At 45.9% G+C, this 27,634-nt stretch overlaps 1 protein-coding gene across 7 annotated transcripts in view; it reads left to right on the top strand.

Moving 5' to 3' along the window:
* The window catches only part of LOC138528452 (fibrinogen-like protein 1), a 285,943-nt gene extending 258,925 nt beyond the window's left edge, over positions 1-27,018 (top strand). For all 7 annotated transcript variants that reach the window (XM_069640091.1, XM_069640085.1, XM_069640087.1 and 4 more), the window contains one exon: positions 26,671-27,018. In XM_069640091.1, coding sequence (XP_069496192.1) covers positions 26,671-26,851 — 181 coding nt within the window. In that variant the 3' untranslated portion in view covers positions 26,852-27,018. The remainder of the gene's footprint in view (positions 1-26,670) is intronic.
* The last annotated feature ends 616 nt before the right edge of the window (positions 27,019-27,634 follow it).

Here is a 27,634-nt window from a genome sequence, read left to right as displayed (position 1 = left end):
ATGTTACCCATGAAGCAGATGGCTTTAGGCCTGCGATAATGGTAGCTAAATCAGGCTCTGAAATTGGTTTCAATTTGAACGGTTGGGTGATGGGGGTCGAATTGTTTCGGAGATGACCTGAGCCATTTGCAGAGTAGTTGACAAGTTTAGCTTTAATTTTATGCAGAAGTTGTGTAACTTTATTTGTTAGGGTTTCTTGGATTTCCGTGGCTTGTGTGGGGCGAGGGTCTTGACAGCTTTGGTAAGCATAGTGTTGTAGTGAGCAACACGTGCCTTGGTATCTAGGTTAATGGGTGCATCTGGGGAAAGCAATGGGAGTAGGCGTTCTTTTGTCAGATTGCAGGAGCTGCAAACTATGGTAGGGGGCAGCAGCCTAAGCCTTTCTGGGTGCTCGGAGGGCTAGGGATTGGGTCTCACTACTTGAAGCTTCAGGCTCCTGTTTAATATAAGGATGGGCTTACATAACAAATTTCCACTGCTGGAGGTCTTGCCTATACCTGAGGTGGCAAGATTTGTGGTGCTAAGTGGATTGAAAGTCTTGGGATGCCCCAGTTCTGGTTCGTTCCTTTAAAGGGTCAGCATTTGGAGTAAAGTTGCCCTTGTGACTCTCCCCTGCCAGTGACCAGGGGATTCTCCCTTTACCACCACTAGGTCGATCACTCTCTTGCTTGGGGAGGCACCTGCCCGCCTTGGTCACACTCCTATAAGTTCCAAGAGTCTGGGAGAGGGATTTTGTCACAGAAGGAATGTAAGGCTTGCAAAGAACAGTTTTCTGGGTTCAATGAGAAACTAGCGTGATCCTTTCATAGGAACAATGTGAAACTAGAATAGTAATTTTGTGCTGCCAATTTGAAAGTAGAATGGTAAGTATCTAATGTTGTGGCAGAACAATATTCTTAAGTGGGGCAATGTGAAACTTGCAAGCGAGTGTTGAAGCTGGCATGCCATTTTTAGCAGGCAATGTAATACTAGCTTTAAACATTTGGGGGGTCATTACGAGTTTGGAGGGAGCCATGGTGCTAATAGTGTCCGGGTCCGTGGTGTCGGATTGGGTACTTACTGGGACATTCCGACCTATGCAGACCCGGTAAGTCCCCATTTCGAAAACCATTCCCAATTCCCATTCGAGCCCGCATAGGGCTCAATGGGAATGGGGAAGGAGCTAATAACGGGCCCGCAAGTAGCGGGCTCGTTATTAGCTCCCTGGTCCCTTAACGGGTCCTGCTAAGGGCGGCTGGTAAAACCAGCCGGCCCTAGTGGGACCCGCTAAGGGACCTCGGAATGCGGCGGTAGGGGGTTAACGGCACCGGCATCCTTACCGGTGCCGTTAACCCCCTACCGCCGTACTCGTAATGACGCCCTTTGTGTGGAACGAAAAACAAGCATGGTCATTTTCCACAGGGAATGTGGAACTTGAATGTTACATTTTGGGGGCAATGTGAAAAGGATAATAATGTTTTGGGTTTGGACACCGTGGCATGCCAACATTCTAAACTGAGATGTAAATGTAGACGCTTGTATAGTAATGTGTAAACGAATAGGCTGGCACATGGAACTGCGCTCTAACATATTTGAGAGTCGAAGACAGCTCCCACCAGTGAAAGATGTTCCACAGCCCAAGGCTCTTTTCTGAAAGTTCTTTCAGTATTCAGTCACTTCCACAAGGGAACCCATCTAGATATTTGTTTCACGCAAAATGGATTCAATAAAATTTCGCCCACCGTACACCTATGCTTAAATCTCAAAATCGCTTGGAAAGCTTTAATCAGTTGAACACTTATTAATTGTTAATGTCATCACAATCCCATCATTAGAACTGTGAGAAATAATTCTGTATGGAAGTTAAAGGAGCCGTTTCATGAAAAAGAAATGAAATACATTATAAGTAGTACAAACACAATTAAAGTTCATAATACATTTACTTATATGTGTGTTCACTTTAAACATGTCAAACATTCAGGGAGGAAATCACTGGTGTAACAATCTCATGAGATGCTCGAACAGTTATGTTACAGTTCATTGTAGTAGTAGATTTAAAACATAAGATCCCTACATTGGTAACATTGTCTACAACAATGAACAGTCATTTCTTCAGAAAAAAAATCATTACGGCAATTATGATATCGTCAATCAACAATAAATAAGCTTCAGTATCCATATTGTTTCCTTTGGTGTCAGAGTGTGAATGCATTATTCATTTGCTCTCTAATCTTCTGAGTTGTAGCTACCTGCTACCACCAAGTGGATACAGTTTTATTCTATCGATGGCCTTGAACAAAAGTTTGTTGTTATTAGGGTTATGATTTTTAGCAGAGTAGGATACTGTTGAATAACGTACAGTTTCTGTGTCATCACTCTCTTGTGTTCTAAAACCTATACCTTCAACTGGCCGATAACATTGCCCACACACAACTTGTAGCAGCCTTATCTAATAACATGCTTGGTAAATGTGTATAAACAGTTTAAACATTTCTCAATGTACACTTTGTTTGTCCAAATGTCCATCATTATCAAAATGACCCATTTTAAATAATGCATCAGGACATACATTGCTGTGGTCAAATTTGAAAATGCCTTCAGGGAACACAGGTGTCGAGTTAAATGCTTACTGCCTGCATCAGTAAACTCTTGCCAAGTAGATCTTTAATGCAAGATTGTTGAAATCACAAAGTAAAGGCTGTTCAGTGAGGGGAGCTTTGAGATCAGATCAGAAAATATAATGTCAGTAGTTCTCATAATCATCTGTAAGGGTGCAGAGTTATGACTCGGACACAAGGATAATGCGATGATTGGCAAATACCTTTATTAAGTAAATCAAAACTGGAAACTGGGTTTGGGAGAACAGTCCTAACTTGCCCTATCTCTATGCAGGGTTTCCCTGCCTCAACAGGCCTCATCACGAGTTGGGCGGTAACTAATAGCCCTACCACCAAACCCGCGGCGCTATTAGTGCCGGATCACGGGTTTGGCGGAGGGGTTATTGCCCATTCCCCATTGGGCCCATTCGGGAATTCCTCATTCCCCATTGGGCCCAATGGGGAAAATTTGCGCTATTACCGCCGGCGGATTTCCCGCCGGCGGTAATCGCGCCGAAATTCAGCAATTTTGCAGCAGATTTCCCCCCAGCTGATAGCTGGGGGGAAATCCACCAAAGCCATGATCTGGCGGACCCTTAAATAGCGCTACCGCCGCATTTAAGGGTTAGCGCCAGACTCGTGATGAGGCCCAATGTCAGAATGTCCAAATTCTCCACCCTGTGTCCAAAATCGTAATCTGACCCTCACATTGTAAACTCAATATAATGTGGAAGGGGAATAATGTCTCTAAAATGGTCACCTGTAGCCTCACTTTGCAAATCACGAATAAAAAGTTCCAAAATAAAGCCAGATACGCTTGGTTCACTAACCTGCCAAGTGTTTTCAATGTTCTCCTGGAGGTATAATATATGTGGCAACATGGGTGGGGAGGTTTATCAGAAGTTCAAAGGAGATCAGAATCTTATCCTGAGTGGGAATCCTATATTCACAATAAAAAAAAAGATTGTATCTATTCCCCTCTACAGCTTTTCTTACTGGAAGAATGACCCAAGAAGTTAAGGGTTGGAAGGTAATCCCCAAAATGTTTAGATGGTTGGGGTGTGCAAAATATTTTTGTTGACCCTGATCGTGTGGTTCTAAGCCCTTGAAGTAGGGATGCTTGCTCTCTGTGTCTATGGCATAAGACATATTATTAGAGAAGAAGACATTAGTCCAGTCATTCCCACAGTGGATCTCATTCATGGGACTAGAGCGCTCTTGACTCATCTTGTCACTTGGGTGGGTTCCCCAGTTTGTGTCAACTAGGCTACATCCCACTTCTGACACTATATTTAAGGCGGCAGAGTTATGACTCGCACAGAAGGATAATGTGATGATTGGCAAAGACCTTTATTAAGTAAATCAAAACAGGGTTTGGGAGAAAAGTCTTAATGTGCCTTATTTCTATGAGGGGTTTGTTTCCCTGCCTCAACAAAACTAACTAGTGTCATTATTAAAATGTCCAAAAACAAAGTTCTCCGCCCGGTGTCCAAAATTCGAATCTAACCCTCATACTCTAAACTCAATATAACTTGGAAGGGGAATAATGTCTCTTGGCAGGTCACCTGCAGCCTCGCCTTGCAAATGTCCAATAAAAAGCTCCAAAATCAAGGTATTCCAAAACAACACAGTTCCAACAAGAAAATCAGGGTGCTACAAAAGAAAAGTTCCACTCAGGTCAAAGGGGTTTCCCAGTCTGCAAAGTTCCCAAGAATGCTTCTCTTTATTTACTTCCAGCGGATTCACAGTCCTGGTTTACTCTCCTGCCAAGGTCTGTACATCTTATTCATCAGCCAAATGCACTTGGTTCACTAACCTGCCAAGTGTTTTTAATGTTCTCCAAAAACATTAGGACGAGGAAGAGTAGGGTTGTTACTAACAAGCATATGTTTGGATTATGCCTGTTGTTCTCTTTCTTTGTTTCTTCTGTGGATTGGATTTTTCTTGCCTGCCCAAACCACCAGTTATTTGTACAGTCTTTAGTTGTGTGGTGTGATGTGTGGTTTTATTCCTATCCATTTAGTTGTACTGCATTCAGGTACCCAAAGCCCATACTCCTCAACCGGTACCTGTAATACTGGTTCATTGGGTCGACACTGGGGTTTGTTCCCATGGGACTTACCAAACTTGGTTGCGTTCTCAGGACCTGATAATTGCCCCGACGTTGGAAACAGAGATCTCTTGTGTTCTTCCTTGGAACGCTCCTGCGTTCAACTGCTGACTGCAACCAGATTCTGTTAATGCTTGACCAATGGGTCTGCGCTGCAGTTCCTGAGGTCGGCAGCAGTTCCACTCAGTGAAGCCCCTGTTCGAACCGGTGGGGCTCTGCCATGCTTCCTGGAGTTTGCGGCAGCCCCGCTCAGCTACACTTTTGTAAGAATCGGCGGAGCTCTTCTGTCTCTCAGCAAGTCAGAAACGGCACAATTTGGTAAAGCCCTCACGGAGACCGCCTCTCGGGCTCCCACATTGGTCTACCGCTGACCCCGGTACTTCGCAGTGGTCTTGAGCTTCTCGCTCTGCGGAGGTCTGGTGCTGCATTACAACAATTAGGTTGTCTGCAAGCATTGTCTTTCTCACATCAGCTCTCCTGTAATCTATTGTCACGACTCCTCCTGCTGCTACCGCATCTCAGCATCCTACATCTACTGCTTCTAAAGTTTAGTCCCCCACTATGACTGTTGCTATCACTGCTACTGCTACTAATGCTCTTCCCCTGACACCGTCTCTCTCTCTCTCTCTCTCTCTCTCTCTCTCTCTCTCTCTCTCTTTCTCTCTTTTGTATGGGGCTGGCTTAGTATTTGTGGATGCCTAGAGCGCTCATTCCAGTTCTCGTATCCATATCGGGCCTCCTCATTTCAGTTGTTCCAGCATTATTCCCCCTGAGACCTTCCCTGCTCTTCCCCGGCACAGTAATGACCATATGCATAACGGGTGCCAGTTTATTAGGGAAAGTATGGGTAAGAGTTGTGGGACCTTCATGACAATGTCCTAGTTCCCTCATATAAGAAGGCTTTTTAAGATCCAGAAAAGGGGTCAGATCCATCTCACATCCCTTGGCATTCATGATTCTTCACTTTCTTGTGAAGATCCCCTCTTTGAATCTGTCTTGCTTTACTTAATATATCTTTTAAAAGCCCATGTAGGCAGCACCAGTCAACAAATCTGTTAATCATATGACTATTCTAAGTATATATGCTGCCCTGTAGGAGTTGTGCTTGGCATTGAGCATTTCACTAAATGGAATACTATTTTTAAAAGGAACAGATGGCAAGATTTGGCATTCAGAATAGGGTTGTATGTAGTTTGCTTCCTCTATATATGTGTCAGGGAGGTACTTTCCTGTATTTCTAAGGAAGCGTCTAAGTATACAATCTCATGTTATCAGATAATCTAATATTTAGATGATTAAGGATTAATCATCTAAATTAAGGTGTTCAATGTACTCAAGTATCTGAGATGATATCAGTATAACATCAGTAAATCTGAGCCACAGTTTAACATTATCAAAATATACAGCAATTTTAGCCTCTTCCCACCAGCCAATACAAATATTTGCATATGATATTGAGAACCTACAGCCCATCGTGTTTCCTTCAACTTGAAAGCGATACTCATCATCAAATATTAAGTAATTTGCAGTTAATATAAATGTAACCATTTTAATGAGAATCCAGGTGTGATATTAATATTAAACTACTGGCAGATCTTTGAACCAAAAGGTATCATACCACCTTGATACCATCATGGAGGTCTATCAAAGTGTACAGCAAGACCTCATCCAGTTTGAATAACCACAGATCGTTTCCTCATGACGTGTCATGTAATATTTTCATAAATACTGAGTTTCACATACATAGTACATACACTGTCAATATATTTGTAATAGGCAACAGAGAAAATCAATGTAAATGGTTAAAGGCTCAGTTAGGCTTCCAATCCATGATATAATAATCTTCCTAACAGTAGTGCCTGTTCCTTCAGAATCTTGGGAAAGATATATATGTGGTATTTCTAATTTGTATGGTGTACATACGTTTAAATTCATCAGATGTCATCAGACCCCGCTTTCTCCATTACGATGTAGTGTGCAAAAGCAACAAGAGTTTCCCCGTGTAGGTACACAACCAGTTTATTAAAGTTAGTGACGTCATGTAATTGTCATATTTGAGCAACACCTCTGACAGATGAGCACATTAAGCATCATATTAATAGCAATGTCCTAATTTTCTTAATAGCATCATGAATTATTTAAGCAACGTTCAAAAATACTTTGAATTTAGAAGGGACCAGGCATGGTAGAAGCATCTTGTTCAACGTGAGCAAGTCTGATTGCATTTTATTTACTGGTAATTATGGTTATTTTGTATTTATTTTTTAAATATACTTTTTTAATTTTTTAGTAAAAACCCGTAAATCAAGTACAAAGATCAATTAAAGGAGAACATTGGGAATACAGACAACAGGAAATCGGCAAATAAATAAAATGGAAGACGAAAAAAGGGGTGGGGGCATATTAAACATATATTCATATAAAGTACCCCAAATATCATCATACCTCTCCAGCAGTTTTTTTTATTTGAAAAGACACTCTTTCCCTTTTTGAGAGAAGCGACAAACTATACAGCCAGCAATCATCAACAGAAGGTTTTATGGGGAGGCGTGACCAGCGGGCGACCGATGGAGACATGATTCTGCGTCACTCCTAGGCCGCCAGCCTAATCCTGAATCCATCCTGTTATGCTAACCTCTCTGGAGGCATTTGAACACGCCTCAGCGAAGCACCATAAACTGCTGCAGTGAACCGCACTGCGACGGACCAGATTCAGTGTGTTTTCACGAAGTTACGGAGACCGTAAGCTGGAGACGAGAAGCGAAATATATTTCCAAGATGGCCGCCGAACACACTGAATGAGCAGCGAAGCGCAGTAACTAACAGCGGAGTCCAGCCTACGCGGAGAGGAGACTACCTTTGGGGGAGTGAGGATTGCACGGGCCCCTGCCCGGCAGTGACGAGGAGTGAGTGCGACCCTGCCCACCCCCCGACAGCGGAGCAGTCTGCGACACGAGGCGGCGAAGAACGCTCCCAGCATATCGCATTGTGTGGAGAAGCGTGTCGATTCCCCACCATCAACTGATAGCAGAGACCGACCGTGACCCATGGCGCCGAGAACGCAAGGGCGCCTGCTACAGCCCAGAGACTTGGTGTGTGAGCTGTGTTCTGCTCTGGGTGGACGGCATGCACACTTTCCCGTGCACGACAACAGAAGGCACGAGAAGAAGAAAAGGTCCCGCAGGCGGTCCGCAAGACCCGTGGTACGGGCGCGGGCGCTCCGCTCTGAGTAGAGCACCTGCCTATTCTCCCACATTGTGTTGATGCCAGGTGCTGGAGAGGTGAATCGATGCCGTTGCGACCAACAGTAAGCGGGGTGAGAGGAGGGAGACACAAGGCAGTGGGCCAGCTAACGAATCGATGCAGATCAGCTGCCCCTACCTTAGTATAAATAGAACTATGCCGATCCAACCCTGATAATAACGCTCCCCAACAGCAGGGGCACATAGACTCTGCGCCTATCCCTATCTGCATAAAGCGTGTAAAGAGACACCTGCACTAACAGGATCATACGGAAACGAACCCTGTGAGCGCAGTATCAGGTCTCTAGGGGAGAGGGGAATTGCCCACAACATCACCCAACGCCTACTGTAAGAGACGCAATTGGTGACGCATCCCAGTGCACCCTAGGGAACAGCAGACACGATCCACAAGGCACCGCATAAACCACATGAATACTGAGCGGTTCTCCGGGACTATTGATCAGGGTGGCAATACACACAGCAGCTGCTTGCACCTAAAAGTGTGAAAACAGTCACATGCGCTGCCTCACGAATAACGGATTCCTCCACGGAGGGAAACAATACTGATGTAAGATCCCACTCCGGGAGCAGCACAGCTTTACCCCACCTTGAATGCCGAGACTCAGGACCCCCTCGAAACTCCCAATCCTCAAAGTCCACAAACCCTCCCTTGGAGCATAAGATCCGCTAGCTCCATTACAACACTGGTCCAGTATGGGAAAGGATAAACCAAGGAAGACATCCACGCAGAGCAGGATAGAACAATACGCAACGACATCCATGCCCCGCTCGCCGGAACGTCCGGCATCAATGGAATCTGACAATAGGGAGGACGACATCTCCCTCAGGGATGTGATGAGTGCTATCGCCAGCTCCAGAACATCAATGGAGAAGAAGATGAACAGTATTGCGGCTGAAATGTCCCTGCTGAGGCATGACTTGCAAAAATTGACCTTGCGCACTGGAGAGGCTGAGGCCCGCATCTCGGAAACAGAAGACAGCCTTCGAGGGGTCAACAGATGCATGTCTGGAATGTTAGACCGGATAAAAACCCTGGAAGCAAGAATTGACGACAATGAAGGGAGATCCAGACGCAACAATGTTCGCATACTTGGCCTCCCAGAAAAGACCGAAGGGGAAGCATGGAGCTGTTTCTCGAGGAATGGCTCACAGATATTTACGACGCAAAATCCTTCTCCAGATTCTTTTCCATCGAACGCGCACATCGTATCCCAACTGGAAGAATTGTTCCAGGGTCGCCACCACGTGCTATCATCGCAAGGTTCCTGAACTATAGAGACAGGGACGCTGTGCTGCAGATGGCGAGATCGAAGGGAGCCATCACCTACAATGGATCGAAAATCGCTTTCTTCCCGGACTTCACCAGGGAAGTGCAAAAAGCGCGCCAATCATTTGACCCACTCAAAAAACGGCTGCAGGCTCTAGGGACAAAATATGGTTTAATATTTCCCGCCCAAATTAAAATATTCCACAATGGAACCACAGTACATTTCACAGACCCGAAAGAAGCGTGGAGCTGGGCAGAGAGACACATAGCGGGCGACTGGAGCGTTAAGAATAAAACAGGCGGCGAAAGGAATAGACCACATCCTGAGAGACTACCAGAGAACAGACCCCAACAACAGCAGGAAGAAATACCACCATAATGAAACATGCAACAACCATCTGTCGTCAACCAGAGCTGACACAACCACTACACACTGAAAAGAAAAGAGGAACATGCTCCAAACAGTAAATAAGAAGCAATAAGTATGCAACGGCTGGCGGCCACACCAAAGCCACCCCCCCGATACAGTAGAAACCACAGGATATTTAATCAGTTTAATTTGGACTAATATACTAAGTTATGAAAGAGCAACAGATACTTCAGTTGGGGATGAAGTGTGGGGAGGGGGGAGTTGGATGTAAACCTAGAAGATTTGAAAGCTCAACGAAATATCAAAGCATACAGACACTAGAAAACAATCAAATACTGGCTGACGTTTCTCCACCATGAGACGAATATAGGCAACATCACTATCTCAGGAAGACACAATGACACCCAGGTTCATGGGCACTGAAGTACCACCGCAAGTCAACAAAACCCGTACCTTGAAGCTTCTTACCTGGAATGTGAACGGTTTGAGCAACAGCCTGAAAAGGCGACTGGTGCGACAACTGCTTAACAGACATGGCCCAGACATAGTCTTCCTAACGGAAAATCACTTGGCAGGTACATCCAATGCACTGTTCAATCGCTCAAACTATCGCACAGCAGCGCAGGCAGGTTTCACGATGGGAGCCAGAGGAGTACTGATACTTGTACATAAAAGACTGCCACTCGCTCTCACAAAATTAACGCAAGATACCGGGGGCAGATTCGCATATGCCACAGGCACACTCTGGAATAAATCACTATCCCTGCTAGCAATCTACGCCCCGCCTGCACTGCAGCCAACTCTACTTGAGGACACAACACCTCTGATGTCTGATGATGCCTCTGATATCCTGATTCTTGGGGGAGACTTCAACAATGTCATAAGTAACATAGAGGATCGCACACATCTACGCAGCAGAGACCCCACCCGCTGGACCAATCTAGCCAATCTTGGCGTCAAGGATGTGTGGCGCGACCTGAACCCCGGGGAGCAACAATACTCCTATCATTCAGGGATGCATGCATTGCTATCACGCTTAGACTATTTCTTTATACCCGCAGCAATGATGCATACAGCAACACAAGCAGAATACCTCCCAAGAGGCATCTCGGATCACTCCCCTCTACTCATATCAATAACAACATGTAAACCGAAGCCTCCACCCGCGTGGCGATTGAACAGTTACCACCTAGGCTCTCCTGAATTAGTAGAACGCCTTCAAGAGGCTAGCACGACATACTTTGAGCTAAATGAGGGATCGGTAGACTATCCTATCGCACTGTGGGAAGCCTATAAACTGGTGAAACGAGGAGAAATTATCTCCTGGACTGCAGCACAAAGGAAAAAGCATTTAGAATCAATAAAGGAGGCGGAAGCAAATGTGAAGCAAGCTGAGACAGCGCATCTAAGCCAAGATTGCGCTGACACGAACAGGGCACTAATCCTGGCACAAAAAAACTTCAAAACACTGCACTGGACAATGCAAAACAAGCACATAATGCCATGAAAGCTAGAATCTACGAAACGGGTGACAAAGCAGGGAAGATGCTTGCTTGGCTCGAACTAAGGGATGAGGGACACAGCCATGTGAGAATGATCACATCCCAACAAGATGATCCATGCCTGACAGATGCAGAGATAGCTGAAGAGTTTGCAAGGTACTATGAGGAATTATATAGCGCACCGACATCTGCCCCTGAAACTTCTATGTTGGAACAGATCTCTCTCACCTCCCTAAATGACGAACAAATCGCTGCCTTGGAAAAAGAAATCACCGAAGATGAAATCATATCTGCCATGATGCAACTCCAATCCAGGAAAACACCTGGCCCGAATGGCTTTCCCATTGAGGCATAGAAGAAGATAGGAGGTAACAAACTTGTGCCCCATCTACTCAAAATGTACCAGCAAGCCCGAACCACAGGCACCCTACTGGCAGACCTCAGAAAGGCCACAATAATTGTAATACCGAAAGCAAATAAGCCCCCAGATGAGTGCAGCTCATATAGACCAATCTCCCTTATTAACAGCGAGGCGAAGATATTGGCCAAACTATTAGCCACACGCCTGCAACGGGTCATAACATCTCTGATTCACCCAGACCAGTGCGGCTTTATGCCTGGCAGATCTACAAGAATGAATATACGGAGAATACATTTAGCCATCGAACGTGCCCAGACCCTGAACATTCCCTTAGGAGTTCTTGCAATTGACTTTGAAAAAGCATTTGACTCTATCCGCTGGGAGGCACTCTGGGAGATCATGCACAAGATGGGGTTCCGGGAGCAGTTCATATCCTGGGTCCAGCTGGGTGAACGGTTGGACATCTCGAACCTTCCCCTTGGGGAAAGGACGTGACAAGGCTGTCCCCTGTCGGCCCCCCTTTTTGCATTAGCGATGGAACCACTTGCCCAGCTCCTGAGAGATGCACCCACATTGAGAGGGATCCCGGGCAGACTAGACTGGGAGGATAGGGTGGCACTATATGCGGATGACCTGTTGATATATATGAGCAACCCCAGGTCAGCATGTGCGGTAGTGACGCAACTACTCCGGAAATATAGGACCTTCGGTGGCCTGAGAGTGAACTGGTCCAAATCTACAATATTCGCATTAAACCAGCTAGGCATGGAGCCCCCAGAGCCCTGCCCATATAAAACGCCCCCTGACCACTTTCAGTACCTGGGCATCAAGATCACAAGAAACCTTAATGACTACACGTCCAATAACTTACAACCCATCACAGACCGATTTGGGGGAGATGTGCAACATTGGAAAGCTCTACCACTGACCCTGTTAGGTCGCGCAGCATTGTTCAAAATGCTAACACTCCCCCGATACCTTTAAATACTCCAAAACGCCCCACTCCACATACCGGGGAAATCTTTCCAGAAAATAGATGGCATACTCAGAACACTCCTATGGGGAGGAGGACGACCGAGTATAGCCCTCCGGACACTACAAAGATCGATATGGGAAGGAGGCATTGGCCTACCAAGGCTACAATCCTACTACTGGGCTGGCCAAATGTCGGTGATAAACGACGCACTACACGCAGAACCCACGCTGCCACCCCCCATGAGGTTATATGCTGCGATACCTAGAAGAGGCCCCGACGACATGGCTACACAAACACCTTGCATCTGGTAGGAAGCACACGCTTTCATGGGGTGGGACGACAAGATCACACCACTACATCCTCTATGGAACAACAGGAACCTCCCCGAGATATCCAAACTGCCAGAATGGCCCATATGGGCGAGGTGTGATATAGGAAAAGTGGGAGACATCGTAGAGGACGACAACATTAGACCCTATGAGGATCTGGCTTTGTCCTTTAACCTCTCAGAGTCGGAACGATACCACTACACGCAGCTACGACATGCTCTACAACAACACCTCCCTGCCCTCTCCAACATGCCGGACAGTACCCCACTGGAACGAAACATAATTGAGGATCACATCCAGGCGAAGGTCACCACAGTGATGTACAACGTTATAACCTCCTTTGCCACACCAGAATTAACACGGCTGAAAACAAAGTGGGAAGAGGACGTGGGGGAAATTATGCTAGAAGACTGGGTCCAAATCCTCATGTACACCCGTAAAACTGCCATCTCGTCTAGGCTAAGACTAGTACAGCTTAAAATACTCCACAGGATCTATTACCCGAGAATAGCCCTGTACAGCTGGGGTACAATAACAGAGCCTAACTGTTTACGCTTCCATGAAGAAGAAGGATCTTTCTTTCACATACTGTAGGAATGCCCACACATCAGTCACTACTGGCAACAGTGCTGCGATATCCTTACGAAGGTCCTGCGACAAACAATCCCCAGAGACCCTAAACTGATGTTATTAGGAGCAGACAGTGAAATAGACCTGCCCAGGTATGAAAAACTATGCTTTATGACCACGACTGCGATAATCAAAAGAAATATAGCCCAGCTCTGGGGTGCAGCACAGCCGCCACAGGTAAACCAGTGGATCACAGATGTACAAATTTGCATAGCCATTGAAAGAAGAGTCTGTAGAGCCAGGGGATGTCCTGAAAAAGCAGACAAGATTTGGCAATGCTGGGAGGACATTGTATGAACCCTCGAACCATGCAGCCTAGCTAACAGGAGATACGAGATACGGACAATACAGCGATCTCACCATGTGAAATGTTATGCAATTTATGCAATCTATGTGAGCATGTTTACCATCAAACGTTAATGTTGTTGTAATGTTATATTCTGGCCCGCTTCGGACCAGTGGTTTTGTGTTGTAAAAACCAATAAAATATGTTATAAAAAAAAAACAGAAGGTCGTATGTCACTCTTCCAAAGCCTCAAGATGTGCTTTGTGGCCATCAAGAATGCTCTGTATACCCAAAATAGCTAAGCAGCAGACAGGTAAATAGTAGCAGGGAACAGCCCTTACCAAGAAATCGGCGGCATGCATGAAAAAAAAAGACCCGGCCCGAAATCTGTACACTGAAAAACTTCATCCCAGAACGGTTGGACCTTCTGGCATTGCCAGAACATTTGCAAAGTAGTACACACATCCTCCCTACAGTTCCAAGAGGTACTGTTCTGGGACAATTTACAGAAAAACAAAAGAGGTGATAGGTGGAAGGTTTAGAATTAATCTTAACCTCTGGCATTGCTTTGGGCAACCCTGCAGACCATCGTTCTTCGCCTGCCAAGCCATTACAAAAAGGGAAAGACCATATGCAAATCAGGCTTGGTCCCACCACAAAAGGGGAAATCCAGCCCGAACTGCTTGGTCACATCCCTTCTGCACGAGACCACAAGCATCCCCAGACTTGTTTTGGCCTTGTTAGGCTTCATTAGTGAGGAGCATCTTGGGTATCTATGCCCAGCAGGCATGGGACCCACATCTGGGCATACCCATCACACTCGGGAGTGACTACAGCAAAACAAAAGAAGTGATGATGGAAAGTTATAATTAATCTTAACCTCTGGCATTGCTCTGGGCAACCCTCAAGGCCATTGTTCTTCGCCTGCCAAGCCATTCCAAAAGGGTAAAGACCATATCGATTTGGCTTGATCCTACACCAAAAGGAGCAGTCCAGCCCGAACTGCTTGGTCACATCCCTTCTGCACTAGACTCACAAGCATCCCCAGACATGTTTTGGCCTCGTTGGGCATCATCAGTGATGAGTAGCTTGGGTCTCTAGGCATAGCAGGCACAGGGCCCATGTCTGGGCCTAACCATCCTACTCGGGGTCACTGCAGCAAAACAAAAGAGGTGATGGCTGGAGGGTTTAGAATTAATATTAACCTCTGGCATTGCTCTGGGCAACCCTCCAGACCATTGTTCTTCGTCTGCCAAGCCATTACAAAAAGGGAAAGACCATATGCAAATCAGGCTTGTTCCAACCCCAAAAGGGGCAGTCCTGCCCGAACTGCTTGGTCATATCCCTTCTGCACGAGACCACGAGCATCCCCAGACATGTTTCTGCCTCGTTGGGCATCATCAGTGAGGAGTAGCTTGGGTCTCTAGGCATAGCAGGCACAGGACCCACGTCTCGGCATACCCATCCCACTCAGGGTGACTGCAGAAAAACGAAAGAGGTGATGGTTGGACTTTTACCATTAATCTTAATCTCTGGCATTGCTCTGGGCAACCCTACAGACCATCGTTCTTTGCCTGCCAAGCCATTACAAAAAGGGAAAGACCATATGGAAATCAAGCTTGGTCCCACCCCAAAAGGGGCAATCCAGCCCGAACTGCTTGGTTACATCCCTTATGCACGAGACCACAAGCATCCCTAAACATGTTTCGGCCTCATTGGGCATCATCAGTAAGGAGTAGCTTGGGTCTCTAGACCTAGCAGGAACAGGACCCACGTCTGGGCATACCCTTTCCACTCGGGGTAACTGCAACAAAACAAAAGAGGTGATGGCTGGAAGGTTTAGCATTAATCTTAACCTCTGACATTGCTCAGGGCAACCCTCCCGACCATCGTTCTTCGCCTGCCAAGCCATTACAAAAGGGGAAACACCATATGTAAATCAGACTTGGTCCCCCCCAAAAAGGGGCAGTCCAGCCCAAACTGCTTGGTCACATCCCTTCTGCACGAGACCACAATAACATTTTCCACTGGGTATGGGTCCAATGCACATATTTGAGCGCCTGGGGACCAATTCCCTTGGTGACGGTGCGTGGTACAAATAATTTTAACATTAACATATTATGCATAATCATCTGTGCGTGTACCACGGGGCCAAATCAATTTTAAACCTGCTAGGACTTGCGCATATTTGATCCCACTCAATATTAGACATCTAGTAGCCTATGTCTGAATCTCAATTGTTCCTACCATGCTGAGATGCCAGATTGAACCCAGAAGGAGTGAGAAGTTTATAGAGTATGGAGGCAGAAAGCGACATACTGCTAGAGAAATGTAGAACCATGTGCAGACCATGCACACTAGCATTAGAGGGAAAAAATAACAAATCAAAAAGATCCCTCAAAACACAATGACAGTGACTTTCAGACTGTCTCAACTTATATTTGAAGCGCACAAACTCAAAATCAAGCGTATTTTGGCCATCGTAAACTTGGGACAGTCTCCAAATGCCTACCTTTTGGCAAGTAATCCAGGAACGACTATGGTTATCAATCTGCAGAGCTGGATTCTTCCAGAGAAATGAATCTCCACTGAGCAAATATGGTTATATTTCAATAACTACCAGGTGGGGACCTGAAGTGTTAGAATGTACCAATACTGTCATTTCTACTTACATACAATTCACAATTTGATTTGTTTTCACAGGAGGGTAGTGTCTATCACTGTTTATGTGATGTAGCTCAAATATGTGTCTTCTGTCTATCCAGTTATTTATCAGGCAAACCCTTTCCTCGTGGGCACATAGATAATGTGCCTGCAGCAGAGAAAATATCCAGTGTACTGTGAAAATCAGGGCCCACGTGCACTGAAATATCTCGTGAATTCTCCCTTAGAATTGCATCTAAATGTTATGGATTTTTTTCCAATTGACTAGGACATATCATTTGTATTATATCTTTGAGGAGAGAACTCCGACAAATTCTTTTGGACCACCAGGATCACTTGCTATGCTTGCTTGCTCAGCACAGTTTGGGAACGTGTTTGCGCTCCACCTCTTTGAAAGCTGACAAGCCAACACTACATCAGAGTTAACGCTATAGAATCAATACCTACCAAGAACGATCGGGCAGTCTTATTTTTGGGGTAATTTATCATACATCACATTAGCCCAGCAGGATGTAACTGTCTTCTCCTGTGGTTATTTTGCGAATGGCTTTGAACATTGAGTCTACTGTGGTTCCTCTATAGGCTTGAGGTCAGTAAAATAAGTTGAACTTACGAATGATGACTAATGTCAAGGATGTTAAATATGGGACTATTGGGTAGGGAGCAGGTGCAAGAAGTGGAATATCTCTACGTCACCATCATAAATAAGTCCCACTTCTGCACTCCTCTCATTCCTCTAATGCTAAGGGACCCTATAGCCAATCAGAAGTCACTGGTTTTAAAAAGTTGTGTTTCTGTGGTCATGAGAATATCAAAGTATTGGGCTTCCAAAATCTCCCAGATTCCGTGCAATGATAAATGCTTGAGCTGGCGGTGGGAGTTCAACACCACGATCCTTATCCTTTTAAAAATCCTGCAGTCATTAAAAACAAATCGAACACTGACCGATGCATTATTGAAGGAATGGACAAAGATATAGGAGGCCATATCAGCGAACCCTGCCGCAGTGGCTTGAGATTTTTCAATGACAGTCTAGGCCGCCGTTGGGACAGAGTGCTGCGGAACAGAAGGAGGGAGAATTCCTTCCCACTGCCTACATGACATAATGGATTTCATCGAACAACCAGTGGGGGGCTAGCGACGCACAATTTACAATGCAATAGCGTATACACCATTACAGGAGCGGTGAAGTGAGGGAGCACCTCCAGACTCCTGGTCCTATGGGCTCTCCATTGTCCTGACGGTGGGAGCATGGAGTAGTGCTCTCCATTAAGTGTACACAAGGAATGCATGCATATTTGATGCGCTATAGGCAACATATATTGTGGGTTCTACACAGCCAGTGGTGGATTCATGGATTAAAATAATATTGTACAATCAATATTTATGAGTGGAATGACAGAGGTGAAGAGAACTTTAAAGAGCTGTGATACCTTTGCCCAAGCGCCAAGGCGTGCACTGGAAGCTTTTACCTTGGGACACCTCTGGGTGGAGCCCTCGATGCAGCGGGTGGGGAAATGTGATGGGGCAACTAGCACAGTGCACATAGTGTGATCATTCAAGAGACTACAGTGGCACAGCAGAGTTTTTCTATATCGTTCGCCGCCTGTGCCTGAATAAGTGACACTAGAAATGCCATAAAAAAAGAGGCGATTATGGCTGTAGCAGATAAGCAGAAAACAGCAGCTCATGATGTAGCAGCTCTTGTACTATGGGCACATCGGTGTACAGTGCTCTCGCCGACAAGAAGGGATTAGACACTATTCAAGCGGACAGAAACCTGTGCAATCTGCTAGCATTTGCCACAGACTCTTCAGCAAAGTTTTTGCTAAAATACCTACAATTTGATTCTGTCCTTTTCCCCAATACACTGCATATTGCACGCAAGGGACTGGGAACCAAAAGAGGCCCTGGAAATAATTTTCAAAGTGACCCTATTCTACACATATACAGCACGCCAAAACATTTTCCTATGAGAAAATGTGGAAATAAATTGGCTTACCACATAAAAGAGACCCAGGGTGCAGAGTCCGACTGGGAAATCTCTGAGTTCCCTATAGGCCAGTCCACCCCTGATTGCACTAGAATAGGGTGTAATAACAAAAAAACAAGCAACAATGGATGGTGACACGCAGCAAACACCAAAGTAGGAACAGTCTACTCCACAGGAAGCAACTCCATTCAGCGACCGTGCCTCTTGCTTTTCAAACACAGTGAATGTAGTAGAAGCTCAACAAAAGCTTAAATCTAGCATGGATATGATCAGTCAAAAGACTGATATATTATCGCAAAAGGTGGAGATTTCTGCCTCAACTAGATAAGCTGTATGGCCATGTAACAGATGCAGAAAACAACAGATCTGGTGACGTGGAAGATCATACAACTGGATTTGATTTGGTTTGAATTGGTGATTTGGATGTTGCTCACAACTAACAAAGGTATCTGAGCGCACACGTAGCCATAGAAAAAGCTAAATAGAGTCCAACTAGAGATGGCCAGTTCTAGAATGAACTGAGGCTGATTTGAAGGAACTGTGGGAAGTCAGACAAAGGGGTTGGACAAAATGGTGGAATTTTACGCACATCTTTAATTGAATTTATAAGAAAAAGGACCCTCCTTTCTCTATACAAAAGGGTTTGCCAGACCTAATAAAACTCTAACTAGGGTGCTCGCCCTCAGGGTGATTTGTCCAAAGGAAAAACTCTACCCTCTGTCCAAAATGAACCTACTTCTGACCCTACTACTAATCCAAAGGGATTCAGAAAACAAAAAGGGGGCTCAGGAGAATGGCTCCCTTCTCCTGGTATGGCTGGCTCAGCCTTGGTGACTGATCTTATAGTCTCTTGTAACAGTTCTGATTAGCCGTGCAGCTCCTCAAGGGGACTTCTTTGGTCTTTCTCAAGTGTACAATCACTATTGGCTCCCAATGTCCACATTTGTTTTTTCCTTAACTATTGCTCATATATTCTCTCTCTGCTAGTTTGGGGGTTTTGCTTCCACAAACTGTTATCCCTGCGATTGGCACAAGGGTCGTTAATCCTGCAGTGCTCTTGGCTTTTCTTAGGGTTTCCACAATCACTGTGATGAGGGAGATTACTACCATACCTCTCTTGGTTTCTCTTAGGGTTTTCATAATCACTCTGATAAGGGAGCTTGCTCCCGTACCACTCTTGCCTTTTCCTATGGTCTTCACAATTACTTTGACCTGGGAGATCACTCCTGTAATACGTGTGACTTTTCTCATGGTTTTCACAATTACTGTGACGAGGGAGATCACTCCTGTATTGGTTTTTCTTATGGTATTTGCAATCACTGTGACAAGAAAGATCGCTCCTGTACCACTCTTGAGATTGCTTAAGGCTTTCACAATTCCCCGGACCGCTCCTGAGTCTCCCGCCGCTCCTGTTACCTCTGACTCACCGGGTGTGCATCACTGGTTCTTCCTGGGGTCGCGGGCAGGCTTCTGTCTCATTCTGCGGCTCCGCTGAGCCGTTGGTCTGGTGGTTCCGGTGCTGTTCACGGACCACACGGTCCACCTCCCTGGGTTCACACCAGCATCTGAATTCTACAGAGCTTTAAGTGAGTTGGTCCTTCACTGGCTCCCGCATTGCTTCTCTGTCAGTTCTGCATCATCCACTGGAATGAGGACCAGCTTCCTTCCATGGACTTCTCTTCCCCAGGTTTGAGTTCCCTGGGATGTGGTGGTTTGACATTGGCTTGTCCCTTTAGCAAGTCCTTCCTCTGTCTTATCCCTCTGTTGCTAGGTCCTCCCCAGCGGAGGATTAGAGTCCTTCTTTTATTTCCAAGAGATATTATGTATGCCTACTTGGAGCCAACTCTTCCCAGTACTGGCTAACTTCACTGAAGGAGTAGTTATTGCTCCTTCACGCTTCTTCTTCTCACTACTATTGGGTTCCAACCTATTGCCATTCTTTATGTCTCTTTTACTCTTCATCTTCTCAGTGGTTTCAGGTCTTGCTTGAGTAAAAGAAGAGATCTTACAATAGCAAACAGTTGTTTCTTCAGTTTGGATTTCTTGGGACAATGAGGGTCTCAGGGTCTTATCGGAAAGAGGATTAGGGAGCTCCTTCATGGAATGGAAGTCCCTATACCCAAGAGGGGAGTCTTTTCCTGTGTGGTACTGCTTACCACCACCCCTGGGGGAATGTTCTGTAGCAGGCTCACCTCCCTAGCCTCATAGGGGAGGGCTCCCCTGGGGAAGAAGTGATGTGATTCTGTGAATCGCCGCAGAATCTAAAACAACCATGTCTTCAATTTCCATCGAAATGCTTAAGGATTTTGGGTCAGATGTGGCTCTGCTGGGGGGGCGCTGTTGAGCAGCCTAGAAAATGGCTGCTTAGCTTAAGAGCTCTGTGTACTGCCAGCCCTTATCCGCTCATATCGGTAGTTATACTTGGAATCTCTAGCCATCTTTCCACAGACTGCCTTCTGCCACCCTACTGGGCACCCAGCTGCAATTCCAGGAGGAATCGGGGCGGGAGACCCGGGCTGTGACCCCCGAACGTCTGGCTCCCTTTGCGGCCTGGGCCGCGTGGTGCTGCGGCAGGGGCGGGCCGCTGCTCCGCCTGCGCTCTACCTGGGCGGTCTCCCGCCAATGCTCGCTGCGGCTGCTCCCCTGACTAGTGGGATGCGGAGTGCGTGTTGTAGCGTGGCCACCTGCATCTCTCTGCCTTGGGGCCCGCATGTCTTTGTCACCCCTGATACTGGGGTCCCAGGGTGCTCGGCCCCCTGTGCGGCCTGGGCCATGTGGTGCCCCGGCCGGTCCAGCCGCGGCCCCACCTGCACGTCTCCTGGTGCAGGCTTCGCCGGCGTTCGCCGCCTCTGCTTGCCTGTCCTATGATCTGGAGCGATGTCGCCAGCCGGGCCCGCCTCCCCCTGAGCCCGCATCTCGTCGCTGATCCTTCCATTGAACTGGGCCGACGGCCGCGGAACTGCGCGAGGGCTGCTGGAGCCCCTTGCCACCCTCCCGAGGCGCTGCTGAGGGGACCCCCCCGGAGTTCGGGCCGATCTCTGTCCTGGGCCCCGCGGTCACAGTAGTGGTGCCAGGGCCATACCCTCGCCTGGGGCCTCTACTCTAACTAGCCCTGATCCAGATGCCCTGCGGCACTCTCCCTGCTACACGCTCCTCCGCACCAGCTATCATCACCTGCTAGGCCACCAATGTTGGAGTGGAGGGCTGCTGCGTGGCGCGCCCCTCCTTGGACATCAATTCTGAACACCCCTGTCGTGGCTGAGCGGCCAGGTGGGTGCCGCTGGGACAAGGGCGCGGCTGCCCTACTGGCCGTGAGGTAGGTGCTGGGGATATGGATTTGTGCTGCTGTTGGCTGTCCCCTAAGATCCCCCCTGGACCCTATTGATACTGCTATATCCATAATCACCTACCATTACGGGAGTTGGGGCGCCCACCACCTGCTAACTCTGAGTGGGGCCACATTGACATTCTGGTGACCGCCCTGGGCTGTTGCACGGGGCCCTGGGTGGGCGTGCAGGGGGCCGCTCCTCCGGTGCGCCGGCTCAGGGTGCAGGGAAACATTCTCATTGTCTCGCCTGGATAGCCAGCTGCCGCTCCTGCACACGCGGCCTCCTGCGGTGTCTCCGCCGACCATGTCGCATCTTGCCAGCCGGGTGGTGGCTTGAGGCTGTTCTTAATTATCCTTGACTCCCATCTATGCTACCATCACCTGGCCTGCGGGTTCCGGCCTAGTATGTAATACAACACTGGAGCGTCTGCTGCTTCTGCCAGATAGAGCATAACCAGCACATCGACCTAATCCCTGCCACAATACACCTGCACCTCTGTTTTGCCACGTGCCTCACCATCAATCGGTCCTCATCAGTGTAGCTGCCTAACTACAACACCTGGAGTCCTACCAGCACCAAACACGCTACATTTATCTACACTGCCATGTCTAGTAGATCCCGGGGCACTGGTAAGACGGGGGCCATGGATAGATTTGCCAAAGCAACGCCTAAATCGGATCAGGGACACACATCTTCTAATCAAGATGACTCCACTACACCCCCGCCGACCCCGGTGCCCGACATTGCGGTGATACTAGAATCAATGACCAAGAATTTCGCCTCCTTACATGAGAAACTCAACGACATTAATGCTAATGTCGCATCGCTCAAATCTCAACTAGATCACACTGGCGTCAGGATCACTGAGACCGAGACACGGGTAAGCGCCAATGAAGATAGCATACATACCCTCCAAGACACTGTCAGCTCCCTCAGCCGAGACATGAAGGTGGTTAAAGCTAAATGCGATGACTTAGAATCAAGATCGCGCAGGAACAATATACGCATCATCAGAGTTCCTGTTAAAAGAGCTTCTTGACAACCCCGCTCTGTCTCCCTTCTTTACAGTGGAGCTTCCCCAGGCCCATCATTGCTAAAATACTTAATTACAGAGACAGGGACCTTATCCTCCGCCTAGCACGTGAGAAGGGGGAACTGCGCCTGGACTCTCAAACAATCAGAATATTCCCTGACTTCTCTGTGGCGGTACAGCAGGAAAGATGGCAGTTCTTAGGGGTCAAGAAGTTGCTACGAGAACGAAGCATCCCTTATGCAATACTGTTTCCAGCACGGCTGAAGTTTACATTCAAAGGGAAGCTATTATTTTGGTATAACCCATCAGATAACTTTGCATCTTTGTTTTTGGTAACAAATTACGTGTATGAAAATTGGGTCTTTTCCAGGATTACTTTGGTATTATGCATCAATATCCACATTTTGAGGAAGTTACTGTCTAGTATGTAAAAAATCAAGTATATAGGAACTTTTTTGTGTTCTTGGTATTTTGTGCCTATACAAGAACGGGGTAGTATCACTTTTGAGTCAGTGTGGAACCTAGTGCCTAATGGTGACTATCATATTTAAAATCTCCATTAAGTACAATAAATGTTGACACTGTTCTTCACCTAACCCTCTCCATTTTCACCAAATTTGTTCACAAATATATGTGAATGGTTTTCCGGCGCGGATTTGGGAATCCTTTTATCAAGGTCTTTATAGAATGGGCCTCTGTTTTAGAAGTCCTCTGGAAGTCAGGTCTTGTCGTACAATTCATCAAAATTGTTGATTTAATAAATAATTCTCCATTAACAGCATTTGTAACCAGTGGCTTCACCTCCCCTTATTTCTGTTGACATGTCCCATGAGACAAGGATGCCGCCTGTGCCCATTACTATTTGCTCTTACAATAGAGCAGCTAGCATGCAACATACCCATAAAGGAATTGTGAGAAACCAGAAAGTGTCTGACCCACTAGTCCCTGGGGATCTGTCATCTAGGTGGCCAGGACACGGCCATTGATTTTGGATCCAGTTCCTGGAGGGTGGAGCAGTGCGGGAGGATCGCCTGGGTGAGGGGTCTTCAGGGAGTGGGAGTAAGACACTGGTTGGTGAGATGCGGTATCACCTTCCTTGTAACATCTTTACCCCATCCTATCTGGTACGATATTTAGGAACTCAACTCCCCTCTCTTTTACAACACAAACACTTTCTCACTGACAGCCCGCCATGAGAGAAAACAGACTAACAACTGAGCAGTATATCTGACATGTCACAATACATTGGTCAGGCGAGGTCAGGTAATTACTGACCATCTCACACACCTGACTTCCATTACATTTCCCTGCACGGATAAAAGGCGGTGCAAGAGAGCACACTCTGAGCGAGGCAAAGCACACGAGGAAACAGCAGTTCCAAGATGGCAGTTTAATGAGAGAAGAAAGATGGCAAAACAGAAGGGGTTCGCTAGGAGGGAAGTTTCCTTGACCTTTTCGACAATTAACTGCTACTTTCACAAAACCTTGAGAATAGAAAGCGTAAGACCAGGAAACCAGGCTGAAGAATCCTGCATTGTGTGTCGGAGGCACCCAGGGCCTTCCCGCATCAGTAATCAAAGCAGGAAGAAATGCCAGCTGCCGTGGTACTGTCCTTGGCTCTAAGAAGTCTTTTTTTCTGACTGCAACAAGCTTTTAGAGTGTGCTTTCTGGGTTTCCTCACTGGGTCCGAGTATCTGAAATACAAGAATTTACTATTTCACCAGCCACGCCTGCGCCCTTAATTTCTAGATTAAACACAAAGGCGGTAGCATCACAAATAAAGCAGATGTCTTTAGCAAAAAGTACATGGGATAAATCACATAATATGACCCTCTTGGACGAAGGCAGGAAACTGGCGTGTGTCCAGACTAAAAGAATATCTTTGAATTATCAATATACATGAATACATCATGCATTCTTGTAACACATGTACCACACTTCTAGTAGACATCTCTCCTGGTTATAGGTCAAAGGATTGAATCAAAAGGATCGAAATACAATAGGGTCGAATCAAAAGGACCGAAAACAAAAGTGTCGATTTTTTTTGGGGGGGGGGGGGGAGTCCCCCCCCCAAACCTCCTGTTTTGTGGTAAAAAACACTTTTTTACCTATACGGAAACCCAGAAAAATATATATAAAAAAGAAAAATTGACCCTTTTTGTTTTAGGTCCTATTGACTCGACCCTATGGCATTCGATCCTTTTGGATTCGAACCTTTGACCAAACACCATCTCTCCTACATGCTTTATATTCTGGATAAATGTAAAAGGCGTGGGAATAGCCCAGTGATTTTGCAACATTTATCCTGGAATTGTCCTAGGATACACAACGTTTGGGTACAGATTTGTAATACGGTAACGGAAATAACACATTTAGAAATACTATTACCCCATAGGCTTGGTCATTAGGGATAATTTCTCGGAAATCTGCAGTTAAAGTCTGTTTCTTAAGTTTCTGCCAGTTGGGGAAGAGGCTATAGCCCTGACCAAAGAAATATGGCTTACTATACGGTAACACTAATGAAGATCTATAGCGCTATGCTGCCGCTTATCTCCACACCAAAGGATTTATGGCAGGAGTTGAGGTTGCGCCTTTCTACGAGAAGTAGTGATGGCAACAAAGCAGACTCAGTAGCTACTTATAAGGTTTACATGGAAATTAAATGTATAATACATAAAGGCAGAAATGTCTGCATTAAATACGATTACGACATTAATTTACTGTGATGGTTTGCTTTTAGGAGTTTACTTGAAAAGTCTCCAGATACTATATTACAGTATATCTAATGATTTCTACAGTGCACGTCAATGACGATTTTGTTGTAAGTGGAAAGGTTGAAAGAAGTTAAAAACAATGCTTGACATTGCATGTTTTAGAACACAACTAAGGAATTTAAGAGGTCTTCATGTGATGTCTTCGCAAATACATTTAGCCTTTAGACTAAAATTAATTCCAGCTTGCAAAGTGTACTCCTAGAGAACCTTTGAAATTGTGCTTTAAGCTCAAGACTCTTTCTCAGTTCTATTTCAGCAAAGGAACCCTCTTTCTCTTTCAAATTACTGCCAAACTACAAACATGATGGCCTCTAGCGTTGACTATGATCACAAATGCTTGTGTTGTTGCACATGGCGGAGAATGTATGTTTTTGGGAAAGAGAGATATAGATTGGTAGTGGCAATGTGAGCTAGTGAAATGGGACACGTCGCAAGAGGCCAGTGGTGTGAGTGCAGGGTTGCTGGTTGCTTTGCCTTGTAAGGCCAACTCCCCTCTTCCCAGACTAATCGACTCCCCACTCACATCCCCTACTGCTTTATACTACTCGTAGATCCCCAACAGATGACCGCCATAGGCCTGCCCGTGAGCACATCAATATTAATCAAGCCATGACTAAGCTCTCCTCTTTACCCTACAACACTCTTGCACATCAGCGGCTAACCAGACCCAAAGTGCTGTAGGCTATCATATCTTGGCCTCTTTCTTAAAGATAACTCCCAAGTCTCACCATCAAACCCATAGAAAGCAGATCAGCACACAGCAACCAGGTACTCCCGACCTGCCTGGCTGCCTCCATCACCATTACAAGTTTCTCATCTGCCCCTCACACTGCTATATAGCCCTATTATAATCATTACATTACATTACAGTAAGGTAAAGAAAAGCTGTTGGTAAGATGTAAGGGTGGTTTGGTCTATCATCATTGATCCTTCTGTTGTTTGTGTGGTTGATGGGAGGGAAGTTTGGGTACCGGAGCACATGGATTGAGGATGCGCTGCAGTTGAGTGTTTAGCAGGTAAAAAATGTTCATCATATATTTTAGGGTAATGGTCCTTTCATTTATTTTCGTGTTGATTCTCATTTCTCTCAGTGCACGTTCTACATGTTAGCCTTTGACAAATATATACATACATAATAAATGCATGTTGTATTTGTTGTCATGCTTAAATGGGCCAACCGGACATGTCTTTCTATATCTGCTTTCAGGTGCCATGCTGCTAATCTCAATGGCGTGTACCACAAAAAGGGAAACTACAGCGGTGCCTATGACAATGGGGTGACTTGGTCAACTTGGCGAGGACTTTGGTACTCGCTGAAATATACGACTATGAAGATCAGGCCCCCATCCTTTCTCCAAGCAGGAAGTGGAAATGGAATGAATACTTAAAATATAGCTTGGACTGTCCAGTGACCCACCGCTCAGGACGCCCATTGAAAAACAAAGGGTGTGCAGCAAAGAAGGTCCCCTGCTAACGCGATTAGCAACCTTTGCACTGTTATGGCTATGCTGTAACTTCAAATCACGATAAACCCAATAAAACGTTACAATATCAACTGATATTTTGTGATATATGTACATATGACGGCTACATATAGCGATATCATTCTGAAATCAGAGCAAAAACAATAAAACATATATATCTATGCTATGTGCTAAATCTTATACCAACCATTTCCACTACATCCATTCTTCTATATGTATAGATTATGCTACTTTATGCTAAAATTGGTAGAAACTAATAAGGGACCATTTTGTATTTATGTATCCCGGAGACACTCACTTATTTGTGTGACCAAGCACACCAGGATGGTGCAAAACGTGTCGCTTGTGCGGCTCCTTTAAACCGGGTGGATTTATGATCAATAAAATGGTGTGACACTCTTTCACGACATCCTGTGATATATGAATGTGGATATTCTACGAGTCCGGTCAGGGCGTGTCAGTGTTTCTTGTTTTTTTCATATACATGCATACAAAGCATATATATATATATATATATATATATATATATATATATATATATATATTCAGTGAAAAAACTTTGTTAAAAGGGACGTTATGGTTAAGTTGCGCTACTAAAAACCTATCAAATTCTGTAAAGAAACTTTGTTAAAGGGACGCTATGGTTCAAAGTAAAACCGAAAAACCCCTGAAATTCGGCAGTTATGG

The sequence above is a fragment of the Ambystoma mexicanum genome, chromosome 7q (assembly GCF_040938575.1).
Source record: "Ambystoma mexicanum isolate Mex_15411 chromosome 7q, UKY_AmexF1_1, whole genome shotgun sequence".
Taxonomy (NCBI): domain Eukaryota; kingdom Metazoa; phylum Chordata; class Amphibia; order Caudata; family Ambystomatidae; genus Ambystoma; species Ambystoma mexicanum.
Note: the sequence above shows the minus strand (reverse complement) of the source record. Positions and strands in the feature narration are given on the sequence as shown.